This window comes from Oncorhynchus nerka, linkage group LG28 (assembly GCF_034236695.1).
Source record: "Oncorhynchus nerka isolate Pitt River linkage group LG28, Oner_Uvic_2.0, whole genome shotgun sequence".
Classification (NCBI taxonomy): domain Eukaryota; kingdom Metazoa; phylum Chordata; class Actinopteri; order Salmoniformes; family Salmonidae; genus Oncorhynchus; species Oncorhynchus nerka.
This window is the reverse complement of record NC_088423.1, coordinates 24,797,865-24,820,630: the sequence shown is the minus strand read 5'-3', so window position 1 is coordinate 24,820,630 and position 22,766 is coordinate 24,797,865. Positions and strand designations below refer to the sequence as shown.

Sequence of the window (22,766 nt, the reverse complement as noted above, 5' to 3'; positions counted from 1 at the left end):
AAAACTGCATAGTTTCCTAGGAACGCGAAGCGAGGCGGCCATCTCAGTCGGCGCCGGAAGTTACGGCTTCCTACAAGAGCACAAAACATGTACATTTCTAGACATCTTTGAAAGAGTGGGGTAAATAGCTTTTTTGTCACAACAACATTTTCAGTCTCCTCCTTGTCTGGAGGAGAAGTGGATAAACAGGTTAATGTCAAGCCCTGTATGTTTTTTTTCTCAAAAGTCTCATGGAATGTAGACCTAAATTGAACACCACACATTGGCTGCTACTGTAGGCTGAATTATAGAACAGCTATGTCCATGTTAAAATGTTATGGGATGCATTTTATCTGTAGTTTTTGATGGTAGGCCTCTCTGGTAGGCCTACATTATGATGAAATAGCCACAGTAGCCTACTAGACCACTGTCTGAAACTAACTGTTCACAGTAAACGTGCACTGCCATGTTCCAGGCAATGTTTTTCCGCTCCTCAATTGTCCAGTGTTGGTGATCATGTGCCCACTGTAGCCGCTTCTTCTTGTTTTTAGCTGATAGGAGTGGAACCCGGTGTGGTCGTCTGCTGCAACAGCCCATCCGTGACAAGGATCGACGAGCTGTGCGTTCTGAGATGCCGTTCTGCACACCACTGTTGTACCGCGCCGTTAATTGTCTGTTTATGGCCCACCTGTTAGCTTCCACGATTCTTGCCATTCTTCTTCGACCTTTCTCATCAACGAGCTGTTTTCGCTTACAGGATTGCCACTGACTGGATGCTTTTTGTTTGTCACTCCATTCTCAGTAAACCCAAGACACTGCCAAGAAAATCCCAGATGGGCGGCTGTTTCTGAGATACTGGATCCGGCGCGCCCGTCACCAACGATCATACCACGCTCAAAGTTGTTTAGGTCACTCGTTTTGCCACTTTTAACTTCAATCGAACAGTAACTGAATGCCTTGATGCTTGTCTGCCCGCTTTATATAGCAAGCCATGGCCATGTGACCCACTGTCTGTAGGAGCCATACATTTTTGTGAAATTGGTGGTGTAGCTAATAAACTGGCTTGCGAGTGTATGCGTGTACATTGTACTATTCATTTGATGTGAGAGAGACTGAAAGTCTGTCTATTTGTTTTCCCTTTTGTACTTAAATTATTTGCCAGTAATATAACATTTGACATGTCTCTATTCTTTTGACACTTTTGTGAGTGTAATGTTTACTGTTGATTTCAGATGGTTTATTATCTATTCCACTTGCTTTGGCAATGTAAACATGTTTCCCATGTCAATAAATCCCTTGGAATTGAATTGAGCGTCAAATGTCATATTCAATTGTACATATCCACTCTATGCATGAATTGCGGCAAAGTTAGTTCCTGTTTCAGTCAAGTCTTGCATGGGTCAAAAAAGAACACCCTAATGATTGGTTGACAATAGAGCCTCCCATAATGCAGGTGATGACTGCATGATAAAGTGGTGAAGAGCAACTGCAGAAATGTGCAGTTGACTGAAGTCATAACTTCATGACCTTTGATCACATGATTTTTGTAAAGTTCATGCAGTCGTCATCTGTAGTCGGAAATCGGAACATTTTTATTCCCACAATGCAACACACTTCACAAGGCGTTGACCTGACAAAAGTGATCTGCTCGACGCGCCCTGTGTTTCACCCGCTGTTTCACTGACTGACGAGGCTCCACATTTGTGCTTAGGACCCGTCAGCCAATGCTACGCATCTTCCAGGGGTAAGTTTCATGAGCTGGAATGTGGTTTGGAATAAGATGGTCTTCGTTTTCATTGAGTTGTGGATATGCTAACAATATTTACATAATTGATACATTTGATAATATAATTTAAGAAGCGGTTTCATAGTTCATGTCTCGCCAACTAGGTCCTCTAGCTAGGCTATGTAAAACAATTGATGATTAGTCGGTGGCCTCTGATGCGAACGATTGCGATTGTTATTTGCCATATGTGTCCGGATTTGGGCAGCTGATTTAGACAAAATTGTACTTTTTGTTAACGACAACATTGTAATAGTAATACAGGCTTTGGCTACACGGCTACATTTAAACAGTAGTGAGGTTATGGTAAACTACATCCTGATCCAGCACAGCAGACAGGCTATCCAACTTTCCTGCTATAATAAGTTGATGCGCTATTAGGCTATGATGCTCTCTGTTTTATTTACTTTTTGCTTTGATTTTATTAGCGAACTTTATACAAGATGTTTAGGTGCTGTTTAGATTAAATGACAACATTTGGAGACAAGTCAGTAATAACTACAAGTATCACTTACAATGAAGAGAGGTCATTATTAACCTCTATTGACCCATAAATTATCTTGCAAGAGTAATTTAAATGTTGATGTTTGTATTTGTATCCGTTTGGGACTGCTTGAACAGCTACTTCAGCACCATAATAATTATAAAGGAAATATCCGAATGATGAAAAATATCTAAGAGTGGTCAAGAAGTAACCAGATTCTATAGCTTTTGATGAACTTGACGTTATCTTCTTATGAAAGGCAATGCATTACACTTTTGTCACATTGACTGCCAATTGCATTGGGCCCGTAATCTTAACCTTCTAGCATCTTTGCGTGTTCTTTCAGTCCAAAGTTGGTTGTGCCAAATGACCTCTGGTACAATGAACCAAGCTTTGATTTCCCGTAAGCTGCTGTATGTAATTTAAGATAAACATATTTTGTCAACACAGTTAAGCAGATTTACTCAGTCACATTCCAGCAGTGCTGCTTGAATATGGTATTTTATTTATACCAAAGTGGTAGTTTACCATACATTTCAGGTCTTTCAGAATGTATAACTATGGCTCTGGTGATGAGCTGCAATGTGTGACTTGGTACTCTCTCCTCTTTCATCTGTCTATTTAGGTCAGAAATGGAGACTTTTAATTATAAACTAAACATGTACATAGACTCATGGATGGGTCCCAGAGGTAAGTGTTATTACTGTTTCATTACGCAATTTTAAATTACAGTTTAGGAATTATCATATGAATAAATGCTTAATTATTAACATACAATTAATTATGACACTATCTCCTCACAAAATGTTTGCATTGTGTGTTAATACATGCAGTGGAATACACCAGGTCTTTTTGCACCTTCATGATTCTAGCGCAACCTTCGCTTTGTAGTCACAGCTAATTCTCACTCAAACTGTATTGTATCCTTTTACCCCCTTCAACCAATATGCCTGCCCTGCAATGTAACTACTCCTCTCTATGCTCTCTATCTCACTGGAAAGGACATATGGGAACCAGTAAATATGGGAATAGCGTGCAGAAAAGGAGCATCTTACACTGTTAGATCAGGTTGTTCTGTCCATGTATTTCAGATGAGCGGGTACAGGGATGGCTGCTTCTGGACAACTACCCTCCAACCTTTGCACTAACAGTCATGTACCTGCTGATCGTATGGATGGGGCCCAAGTACATGAGACACAGACAGCCGGTGTCTTGCCGGGGTCTCCTCTTGGTCTACAATCTGGGCCTCACCATCTTGTCCTTCTATATGTTCTATGAGGTAGGCAGGCTACTCCTGATCTGAACTGATAGACATCCGAAGGAGGTGTTGGTATCATCGCAATGCAACACTGCAGGCGGATAAGGGGAAGTGAGAGGATCGGGTGACTGGTAGGCGTGTCTAAATGATTGTTTTATTTGGCTAATTTTGTTGAAGGATTCTGCGAGGATTAGGGAAATTGTGATTCTGATTAGACAAAAATGGTGTCTTGCACTGAAGCCACCCCAGAAGACAATGCTTGTGGGGGAGTGAGTGGGGCACAGCTGGTCTCTGACAGGATCATTGTTAACACAAACAAATCTCTCACCCAACATCAACACAGCCCTCAATTGTTTCTGAAAACCTGCTGCTATTATTAGAAAGTTGAAGTTGTAACTTCTAATTCTGAAATGGTTGACATGATGTACTGATAAACTGTCTGTATCCTCTGTGGATGTCTATGCTAGTAGTTGATATCATTATCGCCAATACTTTCTGTAGTGTAATCAGCCTCGAAATGTCATGATATACAGTGTATTCAGACCCTTTGAATTGTTCCACATTTTGTTTTATGTTACAGCCTTATTCTAAAATGGATTAAATAGTCCCCCCCATCAATCTACACACACAATATCCCCATAATGACAAAGCAAAAACATTTTTTTTAAATGTAAATTTTTAGCAAATTTATCAAATATAAAAAACAGAAATATCACATAAGTATTCAGACCCTTTAGTCAGTACTTTGATGAAGCACCTTTGGCTGCGATTACAGCCTTTTCTTGGGTATGACGCTACGAGCTTGGCACACATGCATTTGGGGAGTTTCTTCTATTATTCTCTGCAAATCCTCAAGGTCTGTCAGGTCGCATGGGGAGCGTCCCTGCACAGTTATTTTCAGATCTTTCCAGAGATGTTAGATTGGGTTCAAATACGGGCTCTGGCTGGGCCACTCAAGTACATTCAGAGACCTGTCCCGAAGCCACTCCTGCGTTGTCTTGGCTGTGTACCTCCCTGTTGGAAGGTGAACCTTTGTGCCAGTCTGAGGTCCTGAGAGCTCTGGAGCAGGTTTTCATCAAGGATCTCTCTGTACTTTGCTCCATTCATCTTTCCCTCGATCCTGACCAGTCTCCCAGATGCTGAAAAACATCCCCACATCATGATGCTGCCACCACCATGCTTCACCTTGGGATGGTGCCAGGTTTCCTCCAGATGGTCCCTCTGACAGAGCTCCAGAGTTATTCTGTGGAGATGGGGGAAACTTCCAGAAAGACAATCATCTCTGCAGAACTCCACCAATCAGGCCTTTATGGTAGAGTGGCCAGAAGCAAGCCACTCCTCAGTAAAATGCACACGACAGCCCACTTGGAGTTTGCCAAAAGGCACCTAAAGACTCTCAGACCATGAGAAACAAGATTCTCTGGTCTGATGAAACCAAGATTGAACTATTTGGCCTGAGATGGGGGGGGGGGGGGGGGGGGGGACGGACTATTTAACCAATTTTAGAATAAGGATGTAACCTAACAAAATGTGGAAAAAGTACATGGGTCTGAATACTTTCCGAATGCACTGTAGTTATACAAATGAGGGACAAAGTCTGTTCTCCACCTGTAAGTCTAAAGTCTTTTCCGTTCATACCACCGTGGCCAAATTGGCCCAATTTGGTTTGCATTACATAAAAAGATTGGCTGTGCCCATGCTGTGTAAATAAGTAAACTTGCTGATTCTGACATTGCCCCTTTTTTTAGTCCTCTGAAATCAATGCCACCCAATTTAAATCCGAAGTAGTTAGGCGTCCCGAGTGGCGCAGTGGTCTAAGACACTGCATCGCAGTGCTAGCTATGCCACTAGAGATTCTGGGTTCGAGTCCAGGCTCTGTCGCAGCCGGCCGCGACTGGGAGACCCATGGGGCGGCGCACAATTGTCCCAGCGTCTTCCGGTTTAGAGGAGGGTTTGGCCAGCAGGGATGTCCTTGCCCCATTGGCGGGACGTGCACGCTGACACGGTCGCCAAGGGCACAGTGTTTCCTCCGTCACATATGTTTAGCTGGCTTCTGGGTTAAGTGGGCATCGTGTCAAAAAGCAGTGCGGCTTGGTTGGGTTGTGTTTCGGAGGACGCACTGTAGCTACCAATTGGATACCACGAAAAAAAAATAGAAACTACTATGTTGTTGCTTGTTGTTGTCACCTGGCACTTAGAAATAGCATTTTCACAATGTGATGTTTAAAAAAAATAACCATACTGAATAGCAAACAACCAAGGGGCTGACTTAGGAAATGTGCGCCTTTCCTACGCACACCTTTCCTACACATGCATTTCAGTATTTTTGGTTTTCAGACTTACCTTATTCAGTCGCGTAACTCATTCTGCAGGTGTGGCTACCTTGAACGCTGTGAATACATTTTATTAAACCGCTGAAAACCCTCCAACTTACTAGCCAACAGATTTTGTTGTGGAGTTTTCATTCAATAGTGTTTTCAGTACATTTATCTTAAGTTATTCCTTTAAATACAGTGTACCTTTTTAAAAATTTGTCAACAGACTCACTAGAATATATAGAGAGAACGGGTTCAGAATATTAGGCAACAATGAGAGAAAGCAATCTAAATGTATGCATATTTGTCTCAGTTTCAGAAACAATTGGTAGATTTAAAAATATTCTGATCTTGTAGATTATTTAGGGTTAGGAAAGTATTTATGAATCATAAAAAATGCATTTGGAGAGCCTTTACACACACAAAAAAATAACTGGTTTGATTCATTCTGAAAATGGCCACATTCAGTTTTTCAACCCATGGTAATTTTGGACGGTTAGTTTACATTCACCCACACACATTCACATACACACACACACACACACATAACATGCAAAGACACACCAAAAACACACATACATACACATTACACACACATGCACTTTTACACTCATAATTTGCTGCTGCTACTCAGTTCTTTATTTTACTCTTATTATTATCTATTCTGATGCCTAGTCACTTTACCCTTCTTTCATGTACATACAGTATCTACTTCTCATACCTCTGCACATTGATCTGGTACTCCCTGTTGAAAGCTCCATTCTTGTGTAGATTTATTCTTCTTGTGTTACTATTTTTATTTTTAAACTCTGCGTTGTTGGAAAAGGCTCGTAAGCAAGCGTTTCACTGTAAAGTCTGCACAAGTTGTATTCGGCACATGTGAAAAATTAACATTTGATTTGACATAGAATTATAATAGAAGAAATAGTATACAATAGTAGGCTATACTCTCGTCTATTGCCTGCACTAACCATTGATCTGTGTGATGACACGGCAAAGTATTGCGCCATGCGTCTGGTTCAAACTATTATGGGTTGGTCTGCACTCAGCTCCAGAACAATTTAATTAGTGTCAATGAATGTTAATGTCATAAAAAAAAAAATTGATTTTCAATTCCCTTATCCAAATGGATTACTAATTTACCTACTCGTATCAAAATGTAAATTACAGTGCATGAAGAATGGTGTTATTCCTATCGGGAGAAATAAAGTACATGCTTTTTCCACTTGGAACCGACAGGTTGCTGGACCTTATTCGTGGTTTCTTTGATTGTAAAGGTAGTGGACTTAATTAGGGAATTAAGTCCAGAACATAATACTGCAAATCTGTAGACACACCTCCACCACACACTTGTCCCTCCAGAGATGAAACCTCTCTCATTGTCACTCAACGCCTAGGTTTACCTCCACTGTACTCACATTCTACCATACCCTTTGTCTGTACATTACACCTTGAATCTATTCTACCACGCCCAGAAATATGCTCCTTTTATTCCCTGTCCCCAACGCACTAGACAACCAGTTCTTATAGCCTTTAGCCTTATCCTACTCCTCCTCTGTTCCTCAGGTGATGTAGAGGTTAACCCAGGCTCTGTAGCCCCCAGTTCCATTCCTATCCCCCAGGCGCTATCATTTGTTGACGTTAACCGTAAAAGCCGTGGTTTCATGCATGTTAACATCAGAAGCCTCTTCTCTAAGTTTTATTCACTGCTTTAGCACACTGCGCCAACACTGATGTCCTAGCCGTGTCTGAATCCTGGCTTAGGAAGGCCACCAAAAATTCTGAAATTTCCATCCTCAACTACAACATTTTCCGCCAAGATAGAACTGCCAAAGGGGGTGGAGTTAGCCTGCAGAGTTCTGTCATGCTATCGAGGTCTGTGCCCAAAAATGTTTGAGCTACTACTTTTAAAAATCCACCTTTCCAGAAATAAGTCTTTCACTGTTGCCACTTGTTATAGACCCCCCTCAGCCCCAAGCTGTGCCCTGCACACCATATGTGAATTAATTGTCCCCCGTTTATCTTAAGACTTCGTACTGTTAGATGACCTAAACTCAGCCATCCTACAATCTAAGCGAGATGCCCTCAATCACACACAAATGATCATGGAACCTACCAGGTACAACCCTAAATTCGTAAACACGGGCACCCTCATCGATATCATCCTGACCAACCTGCCCTCTAAATACATCTCTGCTGTTTTCTACCAGGATCTCAGCGAACACTCATTGCCTGCGTCCATAATGGGTCCGCGGTCAAACGACCACCCCTCATCACTGTCAAACGCTCCCTAAAGCACTTCAGCGAACAGGCCTTTCTAATCGACCTGGCCCGGGTATCCTGTAAGGATGTTGACCTCATTCCGTAAGTAGAGGATACCTGGTTGCTCTTTAAAAGTGCTTTCCTCACCATCTTAAACAAGCACGCCCCATTCAAAAAATGCAGAACTAAGAACAGATTTAGCCCTTGGTTCACTCCAGACCTGACTGCCCTTGACCAGCACAAAAACATCCTGTGGCTTAATGCATTAGAATCGAATAGCCCCCGTGATATGCAACTTTTCAGGGAAGTTGGGAACAAATATACACAGGCAGTTAGGAAAGCAAAGGCTAGCTTTTTCAAACAGAAATTTGCATCCTGTAGCACAAACTCCAAAAAGTTCTGGGACACTGTAAAGTCCATGGAGATTAAGAGCACCTCCCAGCTGCACACTGAACTGAGGCTAGGAAACACTGTCACCACCGATAAATCTACGATAATCAAGAATTTCAAGAAGCATTTTTCTACGGCTGACCATGCTTTCCACCTGGCTACCTCTACACTGGTCAACAGCTCTACACCCCCAACAGCAACTTGCCCAAGCCTCCCCATTTCTCCTTCATTCCAATCCATCAGATAGCTGATGTTCTGAAAGAGCTGTAAAATCTGGACCCCTATAAATCAGCTGGGCTAGACAATCTGGACCCTCTCTTTCTAAAATTATCTGCCGCAATTGTTGCCACCCCTATTACTAGCCTGTTCAACCTTTCGTATCGTCTGAGATCCCTAAAGATTGGAAAGCTGCAGCGGTCATCCCCCTCTTCAAAGGGGGTGACACTCAAAACCCAAACTGTTACAGACCTATATCTATTCTACTCTGCTTTTCTAAGGTATTCGAAAGCCAAGTTAACGAACAGATCACCGACCATTTTGAATCCCACCGTACCTTCTCCGCTATGCAAATCTGGTTTCCGAGCTGGTCATGAGTACACCTCACCCACGCTCATGGTCCTAAACGATATCATAACCGCCATCGATAGAAGATGGTACTGTGCAGCAGTCTTCAGCGACCCGGCCAAGGCTTTCGACTCTGTCAATCACCGTATTCTTATCTGCAGACTCAATAGCCTTGGCTTCTCAAATGACTTCCTCGACTGGTTCACCAACTACTTCTCAGACAGAGTTCAGTGTGTAAATCGGAGGGCCTGTTGTCCGGACCTTTAGCAGTCTCTATGGGGGAGCCACAGGGATCAATTCTTGGGCTGACTCTTTTCTCTGAAAATATCATTGATGTCGCTCTTGCTGCTGGTGATTCTCTGATCCACCTCTATACAGACGACACCATTCTGAACACTTCTGTCCCTTCTTTGGACACTGTGTTAACAAACCTCCAGATGAGCTTCAATGCCATACAACACTCCTTCTGTGTTCTTTGTGTCGCACTGCTTTGCTCTATCTTGGCCAGGTCGCAGTTGTAAATGAAAGCTTGTTCTCAGCTGGCCTACCTGGTTAAATAATGGTGAAAAAAAAAAACTTAATGAAATCGATCTCCACCCCAAACGAATAGCGGGTAATTAGAATGCCATCATCATGCTTAACTTCAAGGTCTGAATACACATAAAGAGAGAATAATAGTGAAGACTTCAAAACTATGAAATAACACATTGAATCATGTGTTAAACAAATTAAAACATATTTGAGATTCTTCAAAGTAGCCACCCTTTGCCTTGATGACAGCTTTGCACACTCTTGGAATTCTCTCAACCAGCTTCATGAGGCAGTCACCTAGAATGCGTTTCAATTAACTGGTGTGCCTTGTTAATTTGTGGAATTCCTTTCCTTCTTAATGCGTTCGAGCCAATCAGTTGTGTTGTGACAAGCTAGGAGGGTATACAGAAGATAGCCCTATCTGGTAAAAGACCAAATCCATATTATGGCAAGAACTGCTCAAATAAGCAAAGAGCAACAACAGTCCATCATTACTTTAAGTTTCTTCAAGTGCAGTCGCAAAAACCATCAAGCGCTAAAAAAAACATGAAACTGGCTCTCATGAGGACCGCCACAGGAAAGGAAGACCCAGTTACATCTGCTGCAGAGGATAAGTTCATTAGAGTTACCAGCCTCAGAAATTGCAACCCAAATAAATGCTTCCCAGAGTTCAAGTAACAGACCCATCTCAACACCATTCAGAGGAGACTGCGTGAATCAGGCCTTCATGGTAGAATTGCTGCAAAGAAACCATTACTAAAGGACAACAATACTAAGGAGACTTGCTTGGGACAAGAAACACAAACAATGGACATTAGACTGGTGAAAATCTGTCCTTTTGTCTGATGAGTCCAAATTTGAGATTTTTGGTTCCAACCGACTTGTCTTTGTGAGACTCAGAGTAGGTGAATGGATGATCTCCACGTGTGTGGTTTCCACCGTGAAGCATGGAGGAGGTGTGATGGTGTGGGGGTGATTTTCTGGTGACACTGTCAGTGATTTTTTTCGAATCCACGGCACACTTATCCAGCATGGCTACCACAGCATTCTGCAGTGATACGCCATCCCATCTGGTTTGCACTTAGTCCCACTATCATTTGTTTTTCAGCAGGACAATGACCCAACACCTCCAGTCTGTGTAGGGGCTATTTGACCAAGACGGAGAGTGATGCAGTGCTCCATCAGAGGACCTGGCCTCCACAATCACCCGACCTCAACCCAATTGAGATGGTTTGGGATGAGTTTGACCGCAGAGTGAAGGAAAAGCAGACAACAAGTGCTCAATATATGCGGGAACTCCCTCAAGACTGTTGGAATAGCCTTCCAGGTGAAGCTGGTTGAGAGAGTGCCAAGATTGTGCAAAGCTGTCATCAAGGCAAAGGGTGGCTACTTTGAAGAATGTAAAATTGTATTTAACTAGGCAAGTCAGTTAAGAACAAATTCTTATTTACAATGACGGCCGTCCCTGGCCAAACCCGGATTACACTGGGCCAATTGTGCGCCGCCCTATGAATCTAAAGTATGAAAATAACATTTGTTTAACACTTTTTTTGATTACTACATTATTCCATTTGTGTTAGTTCATATTTGTGATGTCTTCACCATTAGTGAATGTAGAAAATAATAAAAACAAAGAAAAATGCTTGAATGAGCAGGTGTCCAAACTTTTGACTGGTACTGTATATGGACATTTACCCCATATATCCTTCGTTTTGAATTACATAGTAAGAATAAAGAAGATTTAGTTTTAGTCTAGTACTGATAAATGGTGTATTATAAGTCAAGGGAAAATATTCTAGTCTGCAGTATATTGTTGTGAATAATTGTTTTGCTAACATAGTAAAAGTGGGCATGCAGCATTACATTTAAAACAACAGAAGGCATAACAATGTCATTGTTGAAGTGATTAGTGTCTGTGTTGAGACTTTTGTGTTATTTGATGTGTCCTCTGCATGTACGAGATTACCCAGTTGAGTAGTGGAGCACAACATTTGCCAATCACAGGCCTGTCCTTATTCTACTTTCATCCCCATGGGCACATACAGGGCAGTCACTCTCCTGGTGCCGCAATCATCGGATAATATCACTGTATGCCTCGAAGTCATCAACATAATTAGCTCTCTGCTTTGCCCTGCTTTTTTACCGTCCTGTTCTGGACTGTGTCCTGTCTCGATTCAAATGCACTAAAATCCTGTGGGAAAGATTAATGTTCTTCAGAAAATGTTTTTTTCAGTACAACATAAAAAGGGGGGGTAATTCTGTCCCTGAGTAGTGCTTGGTGTTTGAGCACATAACACAGCTAAAATAATACACTTTAAGCTGAACCTGAATCTGGACTTTAAACTCGTTACATTTAACCCTTTGTTTTTGTCAGTTATTCAAGGCAGTGGTGGATAAAGGCAGAGCCATTTCCATCCATCCCAAATGAGATGAAATGTGTGAACAAGGCCTCCATTTAGTAACTGGAATCACTGGACTGCTCAACAACAATAAACAATGCAGTCACAATGTTGCAGTGGCAACAAAAAGGGTACTGATATTCTCTCTGGTAAATGAGACTAAAATGGAGAGGAGGAGACACAAAATGACTCACGGATATAATATTGCCCACTGTCCACGCCTACAGCAAGTATGCGAAGCTAGCATCCTAAATTCCAATGTAAATTCTAACAGGTTTACTATCAGATTTTGTATGGGAGAAAGCAAATTGATGTCGCAAGTGTTTTTTTGAGTTGTGTAAAAAAAATCTTATGACACTTGCAATACAAGAATGAAATAAATGTGATATTACAATACAAGGGCAGTGAGGTATTCATGTGATTCAAGCTGTGTGAAGATGCCAAAGACATGACGATCTAGGTTTTTCTAAATCACCTTGTTCTCTGTCCCCAGATGGTGTCTGCTGTGTGGCACGGGGATTATAACTTCTTTTGCCAAGACACACACAGTGCAGGAGAAACCGATACCAAGGTAAAGCAGTCTCATTCTATGTAACCCCTCTGTTCACATTATATAGAATTTAATATAAAACAATCTGTTAGATTCAAAATGTGTATAGTATGTGAGGTGAGAAATGCATTGTCACCAGACACCAGCTTGACTTCACCCTTTCGTTCATTCTCTTCGTGATATTTCCATACCCTTTGGCTCACTACCAGAGATGCAAATAATAGCTTGACAACAAACTTCAAAGACAAACTAATTACCAGATCAATATGTACTGAGCTACTTTTATTGATATTTTCTTGTCCTGGTGGCTTCCAATTCTACTGGTACATTTCACCTCAACCAGTACCTGCAAATTCTAACAGATAACCAACTGGGCACAGATATCAGTTCGTCTAGTTTTGATTTACTTTTGGTTGTCAACTAACGCGAATTCAGTGTGAAATCACCAACAAATGTCACCATGTCATTGGATTTAGGTCAAAAGTTGGGTGAAAAAAATATGAAAAGCACTTATGTTGATGACTTATTGCAAATCCAATCTGTTTTCCACATTGATTCAACATTATCACATATATTTTTTTGGTTGAAATGACATGGAGACAAAGTTGATTCAACCAGTTTTTGCCCAGTTGGCTGTCTGACCCTGTGGCTTCCCATCTATTTAATCTGTGCTGCTGTCATCCGTAGTGAAATGTGTGATTGGATTGCAGTTCTACACAGCAGGGTTTCTTAAACTATGGGTCGGGACCCAAAGTGGGCCCTGAGTTTGTGGGAAGTGGGTTGTGATTTATGAGAATACATATATAATCACACACTATTTCTTCTTAATTTGGGTTGTTGGAGGACGATTTGGGTCACGGGAGGACGGTCAATTTTTCATTTGGTTCTCGAACTGATAAAGTTTAAGAATCCCTGTTCTACAGTGATTAAAACTTGTAAAAGTGTCCCTGCCGTCACAGCAGTGGATGATCATATTTTTTATTTGTGTCCTTAATAGAGATTTCAAGATTATTTCAGTACAGATGACCATTTTTTGTCCCTCAACACAACTGGTCAAATGATTTTCACTGGCCATTCCTCATAGGGTGAAATACAAATCTGGCAATGTATGAGTATTGAGTATATCCTTGCAGGAAAGTGAACGACTAGAAAAAGTATTGTATTGGCTGAAAGCTTGACTCTTATTATTTGCTTTTTTTCTCATTTCAGATCATAAATGTGCTGTGGTGGTACTACTTCTCCAAGCTCATAGAGTTTATGGATACCTTCTTCTTCATCCTACGGAAGAACAACCATCAGATCACGTTTCTGCACATCTACCACCATGCTAGCATGCTCAACATCTGGTGGTTCGTCATGAACTGGGTGCCCTGTGGTCACTGTGAGTGTTCTAACACAATATTCCCCTTCTATCCTCAACACAGTGGGATAAGCAAGTCAGTTTACACAATGAATCATTCAGAACCACTAAAGTCAAATCCACTGAGCTTTAGGTGAACCTTTTCTACACAATTCCTGAAATAGGCTTGGACAAGTAGCATATATACAGTATATACAGTGCATTCAGACCCCTTGACTTTTTCCACATTTTGTTACATTACAGGCTTATTTTACAATGGATAAAAGCGTATGTATGTAGGTAGGTAGGTATGTCCTTATCTATATATATACAGTGCCTTGCGAAAGTATTCGGCCCCCTTGAACTTTGCGACCTTTTGCCACATTTCAGGCTTCAAACATAAAGATATAAAACTATTAAAAAATGTTTTTGTGAAGAATCAACAACAAGTGGGACACAATCATGAAGTGGAACGACATTTATTGGATATTTCAAACTTTTTTAACAAATCAAAAACTGAAAAATTGGGCGTGCAAAATTATTCAGCCCCCTTAAGTTAATACTTTGTAGCGCCACCTTTTGCTGCGATTACAGCTGTAAGTCGCTTGGGGTATGTCTCTATCAGTTTTGCACATCGAGAGACTGAAATTTTTTCCCATTCCTCCTTGCAAAACAGCTCGAGCTCAGTGAGGTTGGATGGAGAGCATTTGTGAACAGCAGTTTTCAGTTCTTTCCACAGATTCTCCATTGGATTCAGGTCTGGACTTTGACTTGGCCATTCTAACACCTGGATATGTTTATTTTTGAACCATTCCATTGTAGATTTTGCTTTATGTTTTGGATCATTGTCTTGTTGGAAGACAAATCTCCGTCCCAGTCTCAGGTCTTTTGCAGACTCCATCAGGTTTTCTTCCAGAAAGGTCCTGTATTTGGCTCCATCCATCTTCCCATCAATTTTAACCATCTTCCCTGTCCCTGCTGAAGAAAAGCAGGCCCAAACCATGATGCTGCCACCACCATGTTTGACAGTGGGGATGGTGTGTTCAGGGTGATGAGCTGTGTTGTTTTTACGCCAAACATAACGTTTTGCATTGTTGCCAAAAAGTTCAATTTTGGTTTCATCTGACCAGAGCACCTTCTTCCACATGTTTGGTGTGTCTCCCAGGTGGCTTGTGGCAAACTTTAAACAACACTTTTTATGGATATCTTTAAGAAATGGCTTTCTTCTTGCCACTCTTCCATAAAGGCCAGATTTGTGCAATATACGACTGATTGTTGTCCTATGGACAGAGTCTCCCACCTCAGCTGTAGATCTCTGCAGTTCATCCAGAGTGATCATGGGCCTCTTGGCTGCATCTCTGATCAGTCTTCTCCTTGTATGAGCTGAAAGTTTAGAGGGACGGCCAGGTCTTGGTAGATTTGCAGTGGTCTGATACTCCTTCCATTTCAATATTATCGCTTGCACAGTGCTCCTTGGGATGTTTAAAGCTTGGGAAATCTTTTTGTATCCAAATCCGGCTTTAAACTTCTTCACAACAGTATCTCGGACCTGCCTGGTGTGTTCCTTGTTCTTCATGATGCTCTCTGCGCTTTTAACGGACCTCTGAGACTATCACAGTGCAGGTGCATTTATACGGAGACTTGATTACACACAGGTGGATTATATTTATCATCATTAGTCATTTAGATCAACATTGGATCATTCAGAGATCCTCACTGAACTTCTGGAGAGAGTTTTGCTGCACTGAAAGTAAAGGGGCTGAATAATTTTGCACGCCCAATTTTTCAGTTTTGATTTGTTAAAAAAGTTTGAAATATCCAATAAATGTCGTTCCACTTCATGATTGTGTCCCACTTGTTGTTGATTCTTCACAAAAACATTTTTTAATAGTTTTATATCTTTATGTTTGAAGCCTGAAATGTGGCAAAAGGTCACAAAGTTCAAGGGGGCCGAATACTTTCGCAAGGCACTGTATATATATATATATATCCTTATCAATCTACACAAAATACCCCTTAATTTAAAAAAAATAAAACATGTTTTATAGAAATGTTAGCAAATTTACATAAGTATTCAGACCCTTTGCCATGAAATTCGAAATTGAGCTCCGGTGCATCCTGTTTCCATTGATCATCCTTGAGATGTTTCTACAACTTGATTGGAGTCCACCTGTGGTAACTTCAATTGATTGGACATGATTTGGAAAGGCACACACCTGTCTATAAGTTCCCACAGTTGACAATGAATGTCAGAGCAAAAACCAAACCATGAGGTTGAAGGCACAGATCTGGGCAAGGGTACGAAAAACATTTCTGCAGCATTGAAGGTCCCCAAGAACATAGTGGCCTCCATCATTCTTAAATGGAAGAAGTTTGGAACCACCAAGACTCTCCCTAGAGCTGTCCGCCCGGCCAAACTGCGGAATCTGGGGAGAAGGGCCTTGGTCAGGGAGGTGACCAAGAACCCAATGGTAACTGACAGAGCTCCAGAGTTCCTCTGTAGAGATGGGAGAACCTTCCAGAAGGACCAGCATCTCAGCAGCACTCCACCAATCAGGCCTTTTATGGTAGGGTGGCCAGACAGAAGCCACTCCTCAGTAAAAGGCACATAACAGCCTGCTTGGAGTTTGCCAAAAGACACCTAAAGACTCTCAGACCATGAGAAACAAGATTCTCTGGTCTGATGAAACCAATATTTAACTTTTTGGCCTGAATGCCAAGCGTCACATCTGGAGGAAACCCGGCACCATCACTACAGTGAAGCATGGTGGTGGTGGCAGCATCATGCTCTTGTGATGTTTTTTAGCAGCAGGGACTGGGAGACTAGTCAGGATCAAGGGAAAGATGAATGGAGCAAAGTACAGAGAGATCCTTGATGAAAACCTGCTCCAGAGTGCTCAGGACCTCAGACTGGGGCAAAGGTTCACCTTCCAACAGGACAATGATCCTCAGCACACAGCCAAGACAACATAGGATTGGCTTCGGCACATGTCTCTAAATGTCCTTGAGTGGCCCAGCCAGAGCCCGGACTTGAATCTGATCGAATATCTCTGGAGAGACCTGAAAATAGCTGTGCAGCAACGCTACCCATCCAACCTGACAGAGCTTGAGAGGATCTGCAGAGAAGAATGGGAGAAACTCTCCAAATACAGGTGTGCCAAACTTGTAGCGTAATACTCAAGAAGACTCAAGGCTGTAATCGCTGCCAAAGGTGCTTCAACAAAGTACTGAGTAAAGGATCTGAATACTTATGTAAATGTGATATTTTTTATTTTTTTATTTTTTATAAACTTGCAAAAATGTCTATACCTATTTTTGCTTTTTCATTATGGGGTATTGTGTGCAGATTGAGGGGGGGGAAACAATTTAATCAATTTTAGAACAAGGCTGTAACCTAACAAAATGGGGGAAAAGTCAAGGTGTCTGAATACTTTCTGAATGCGCTGTACATGGTATATTATTCTAAGTAGCCATTCAGGTGTCTTTGATTACATGTTTTTCTTGACTTGATTCTGTGATTGAGAAACCTTCAAGTGAAGTAGATCCGTTGTTAGAATTAAGTGTGAATTGAACCTACTTTTATTTCAGGACTGCACAGCATGTTTTTGCTGTGATATACTGTACCCTCACCTTGTAATTTCTTTACCCTCTCACTGTGGCAAACCGTGTCCTAGAATAGTAATATATTAATCATCTATGCAAAGAAAGTTAGAAAACAGGCATGAGATGCCAATAATTCTCATGAATTGATGTCTAATGTAGATTAATTATCTACCCCATAGTCTCTGACACTGCTAATGTAGATGAATCATTTACCCCTTATCTTATGTCTCTGCCTCAGCCTACTTTGGTGCCTCCCTGAACAGCTTCATCCATGTCCTGATGTACTCTTACTATGGGCTCTCTGCTGTCCCGGCCTTGCGGCCCTATCTATGGTGGAAGAAATACATCACACAAGTACAGCTGGTGAGCCTGCATTTCCATATGTATTGTTTAAAACCCTCAGAGATGGACTTTCACATCCATAGTAATCATCCAGTGTATAGTTCATCCAATCTCAGGGTCTTTGTGAATGTAACAAAGGCCACAGGAACCATTGGGCCATTGGTACAGAGTGAAAGTAGCATGTGTATTCTGATCCCTATAATCTTCTGCACTGTATGCAATGGCAATGTTTTCCATGGATGGAGCAGTGTTTTAAGTGCACTAAGTTACAGAAATATGTATTTTGGAGATGTTCCAAAACTGTCTTGGATTATTTCTGCATGTGTTTTTGATATTCACTTAGTTTACCAACAGGTCATTTGAGTTTTGTCTCATTTACTCTCTAGATTCAGTTCTTTTTGACCATGTCCCAGACGATATGTGCAGTCATTTGGCCATGTGATTTCCCCAGAGGGTGGCTGTATTTCCAGATATTCTATGTCGTCACACTTATTGCCCTTTTCTCAAACTTCTACATTCAGGTGAGCAAATATAAAACCCTTGCATTAATTAGACATACTGTAATTGTTATTATTATTATTAATGAATTATGAAGTATTTTACATTGCCATGATGGTGAAGGGGTTAAATATAACAGTGCATTGTTGTCAGTCATTTTTTTGGGGGGGGGTTCAGATTTGTAGCACATCCTAATATATTGACTCCTTCCCTCTGTTTTTAGACTTACAAGAAACACCTTGTTTCACAAAAGAAGGAGAATCATCAGAATGGCTCTGTTGCTTCATTGAATGGCCATGTGAATGGGGTGACACCCACGGAAACCATTACACACAGGAAAGTGAGGGGGGACTAAATCTTGAATACTGTTACAATCCTAACTGTAGGACATATCTACTGTATGTAATGTCGCTAGGAGAGAAGGGATAAAACAATTCTTCATGAGGATTACTAATGAAGAAATGTATTAGAAGAGTCTAAGCTAGTTAATTCACAAAAGACAAGACATGTTTATCTGAAAGAGATTCCTAACATTTTGCACACCGCAACCTGTTATTATTCATATTGAATCAAAGTTCATTAGAGTTTCTAAACAAGCATAGCATAGGGAGTAAACTACAGCACAGTAACCCCAGAGACCCACTTCCTTTTAATGCTGCACAAGATGTTCAACTTTGTCTGTCTTCAGTGTGGTGGGGACAAAGCTTTAATCAACCTTGACCCATACAGAAATAATAACTTATTTTCTATGTTTTAATTCACAACATATGCACTTGTCTACATGCTTGTCCATGAGGGAAAAATATATATTTTGGGGATTCTGTTTTGTAAAAGGTACTATATCTGTTTTTTTTCTCTCAATATATTTTATTTGACCACAAGGTCATACAATCATTTATAAGTATGCAAAATAGTTGCTTCAAAAAAATGCATTAAAATACACAAGCTGTACAATATCAACATAAATAATTAGATACTGATTTGTGTTCCAAAATGGCTTTGCATACAAGAAAGGAAAGATAAAAAAAAACAAACAGGATTGTCACTTATGGCTGAGCATTATTACCTAACATACCAGTAATAGATAGTGATCGTTTTCTTTTTTACACTATGTGTCCGTATCATTCCCACCCTCCCTTCCCAATGTTCCTCAAGGATTTTCTTTTCTTTGTATCCTCTTATTGAGGTTCCCGTCATGAGTATATACACACTAGTACAAATCTAAACTCAGGTACATAATCAATCTGACCGGTTTCGGTTTCAACAAAAGAAAGAAAAGTTTGCCATGTCTTATAAAATAAAGTTGTGGATCCACTTTGTGTACATTTCATTTTCTCCAAAGTGAGACTTTGCAAACATACTATTAACCCACTGATTGTAAAATGGTGTGTTTGGCTTTTTCCTCTGGGTCAAAATCAGGTTTCTGGCAATCAGACAGGCGTAAACCAAGGCATTTGCTTCCACCTTTGTTATTCCAGAACTACCAACAGTTGTCCCAGATAGATATTAGTGGGTCAGGACTTATAGATACTTGTGTTTATATTGGACATTGCATTAGAAATAGCATCCCAATAGCCTTTTAGTTTTGGACACTCACACAACCAGAACATATTTTCATAAGTTGCGAAGGTATGTTGGCATTGTTCACATTTCGGGTCAACTTGGGAGTAGAACTTAGACAGCTTGGCATTTGTGTAGTAACTTGTGTGTAACAACATGACTGGTACATATAAAAGGGCTTTTAAAAAAAGATTTGTTTTTTCACAACTGTTAATTAGGGGTTCACATAAAAGCTGTGAAACCTATTGTTATTCTTAGATTTTTTTTTCCCCTTGACATGGGCAAATAACTTGAGCATAGATTGGGAACTTTTTTTCTAATTTGGCACACAGAAATACGCCATGTAACGTGGTGAAAAATAATTGCACTGATTGGCCTGAAGGTGGCGCTGTTACAAGCAGTCTCACTTAAACCCTCATATGCTGAACAAATTTGCCTCAAGGACCCATAAGGTCTGTCAGGATAGATTTTCCAAATGTGGTATGTAGGCCCATATCTTTGCTTTTCTCAAACTATGCTAAGGGATTGGTTAAGAGAGGAAATCAAATTTTACTTGTCCATTTAAGTCCTTTGTAAACCCACTTCACAATGGACTATCAACTTGAAACTGTTTAGGGGCATCAAAGACATTACCATGATGAAGCATGTTAAGTTTGTCATTGAAATCTTAGAAAATAAGGAAACGATTAACAATTAACTTTTTTGACTATGCAACGCTTAAAATAATCATAAAGAAATCTCATGAACTAAAAGTAATATTCACTCCAAATGTGGTTTTTGGACTCACAATCACAATAGTCCCTAAAGAGTTGGAGAAAATAGTGTTGATGCATTCCAAAAAAAAAGCATGTGCATAACCATGGTAGCAATTGAAAGGGTACAGTTTCGAGATTGTGGGAAAATTATTAGACCAAAAAGTGAGGTCACAACAGTTCACCTGACACAAATATGAATCCAGACATTACACTAGACTTTGGGCATTTGACATTTACTGTACTTTTTGCCTCATTTGTTGATAACGAAATCTGAAAAAACTCTGGATACGTTCAGGAACATGATAAGAGTATTCCTGGAAAATGTGGGGTAGGTGCAACATAAGACAAAACATTTTTACAAGGGTTTGAGTGAGAGAACTAACTGGTATCTCCAGGTGGCCACACACCTGTCCGAAATGTGCACTGTTCCTAAGTAATTTCAATGCACTTTTATGACTCAAAGAAGAGTCAACAACTGTGTGGTGCTTTGTTGAGCTCTCCTAGCTGTGCCATTGAGGAACTAGACCAAGCTCACTTGTAGTTTTGTTTGGAACACAACAATTCAACCCCGCCCTCACACAATTACTGTTTTTGTATACGTAATCCAAAAACGGTCCATTATAAATCAGTCTGGGTCAGGTGGGCATTATTTGGACCCTGTTCTATTGCCAACATGACTAGCTAAGTTATAAAATACGATATTTCAGTGTTATGCTTTCACAATGTAATTCAGGGAAACATGCATTTTGATGTGCATAAAAAGGAGACGTGTGCATTCAGGTGTGTGTACCGTGGAAAATTTTCTTCACAATAGACAAACGGGGTAATTCTGTTCAGAACAACCAAGGGTATGACGCCGTGTTATCTTGTAACTGTACACCAAACATAGTGATCATAAACATTGACACTGTATTTGACATGAGTTTTATTATACGGAAATATGACATGCACATTTGGACTCATGGGTGTTTCACTTGCTTGTATGACAAAGCGGTATTTATTATAATCCTCAATGTCTCAGTCCTCTTAGTTTACAGCATTTTCCTCACTAAGAATTTATATTTTTGCAACAGTTGCCCAATTAGCTGTGGGGATGGGGGCAACTTCCATCCCTCGTGTGAGGTGCTCAGAATGGCTGTCCATCAAAACCAATATAGCGCTGTGAAGCACAGAGCTAGAGCTCTGATGTCATGTATAGCATGTTAATGTACAGTCACTGCATTCCAATTTAGGCATTTATCAGTGCCCAATTCTGTAAATCCACTCCACCTTGGCCTATCAACTTGAAATCACTATAATGGACGTTCCACACTGAATTTGGTGTTGATATCTCAAACAACAAGGAAACTTTTAACAACTAATTCTTTACATATGTAGCGCTAATGCTGAAAATCATCTCCAAACATCTTCTAATGAACTATATGTCAGATTCACTCCATATTTTGTATTTAGACTCATGATTGCACGTAAAGATATTGTTTCTACATGGAGTGCTTGCTTTGTTATCCAACTGATCTTGTCCTTTCTGTCATCCGTTCATTGCTGCTCACAGTTATTTTTTTATTTAAAATCCTAAATCCTGTTCCCAAGTTTATCTCAATGATTGTAGGCATGGAGTGCCAAAAGTTCATAATTTTGAATACACAGTGGATAGGCATAATTTTGGTGTTGTGTTGAATATGTCACCCAAAATGGTGTGAGATGTGGGATATATATATTGGGTCAATCTCATGCTTGTAAGTATCTAAAGAAATGGGCATTTGGAAAATTGAATGTATTTGAAAGAAATTTTAATAATGCAAAGGTGCCATATTTATAGAGGTCACTGAGTGATTTCACACCATTTTGTCTCCATATGTCAAAAGCTTTGTCTGCAAGGGATGGTGGAAATAGCCTAAAAACTAAAGGTGAGTAGGCAAGAATATCACTAATATCTAGGTTCAGCCTTAGGTTATTCCATATCTTGAGAGTTTGTCTGACCAGGTAATCTTTACTGAAGGTAGCAAATGGAGCTGGTAGGGGAGAGCATACGATAGCTCTTATTGATGTGGCCATACAGGATTTAGATTGTATAATTGACCCTGGAGTTAAAGTCAAGAGGCTGAATCCAAAACATGATATTATGAATGTTTGCAGCCAAATAATATTTCTGAA

General features: G+C 40.5%; 1 protein-coding gene across 1 annotated transcript; it reads left to right on the top strand.

Annotated features, from left to right (window-relative positions):
* The first annotated feature begins 1,575 nt into the window (after window positions 1-1,575).
* Window positions 1,576-19,611, top strand: LOC115113038 (very long chain fatty acid elongase 5-like). Its single transcript, XM_029640235.2, has 8 exons — window positions 1,576-1,723; window positions 2,872-2,936; window positions 3,338-3,525; window positions 12,459-12,536; window positions 13,725-13,896; window positions 17,696-17,820; window positions 18,186-18,320; window positions 18,521-19,611. The coding sequence occupies exons 1-8, from the start codon at window positions 1,704-1,706 to the stop codon at window positions 18,650-18,652; spliced, it is 915 nt and encodes a 304-aa protein (XP_029496095.1). The 5' UTR covers window positions 1,576-1,703; the 3' UTR covers window positions 18,653-19,611.
* Window positions 19,612-22,766: the final 3,155 nt, after the last annotated feature.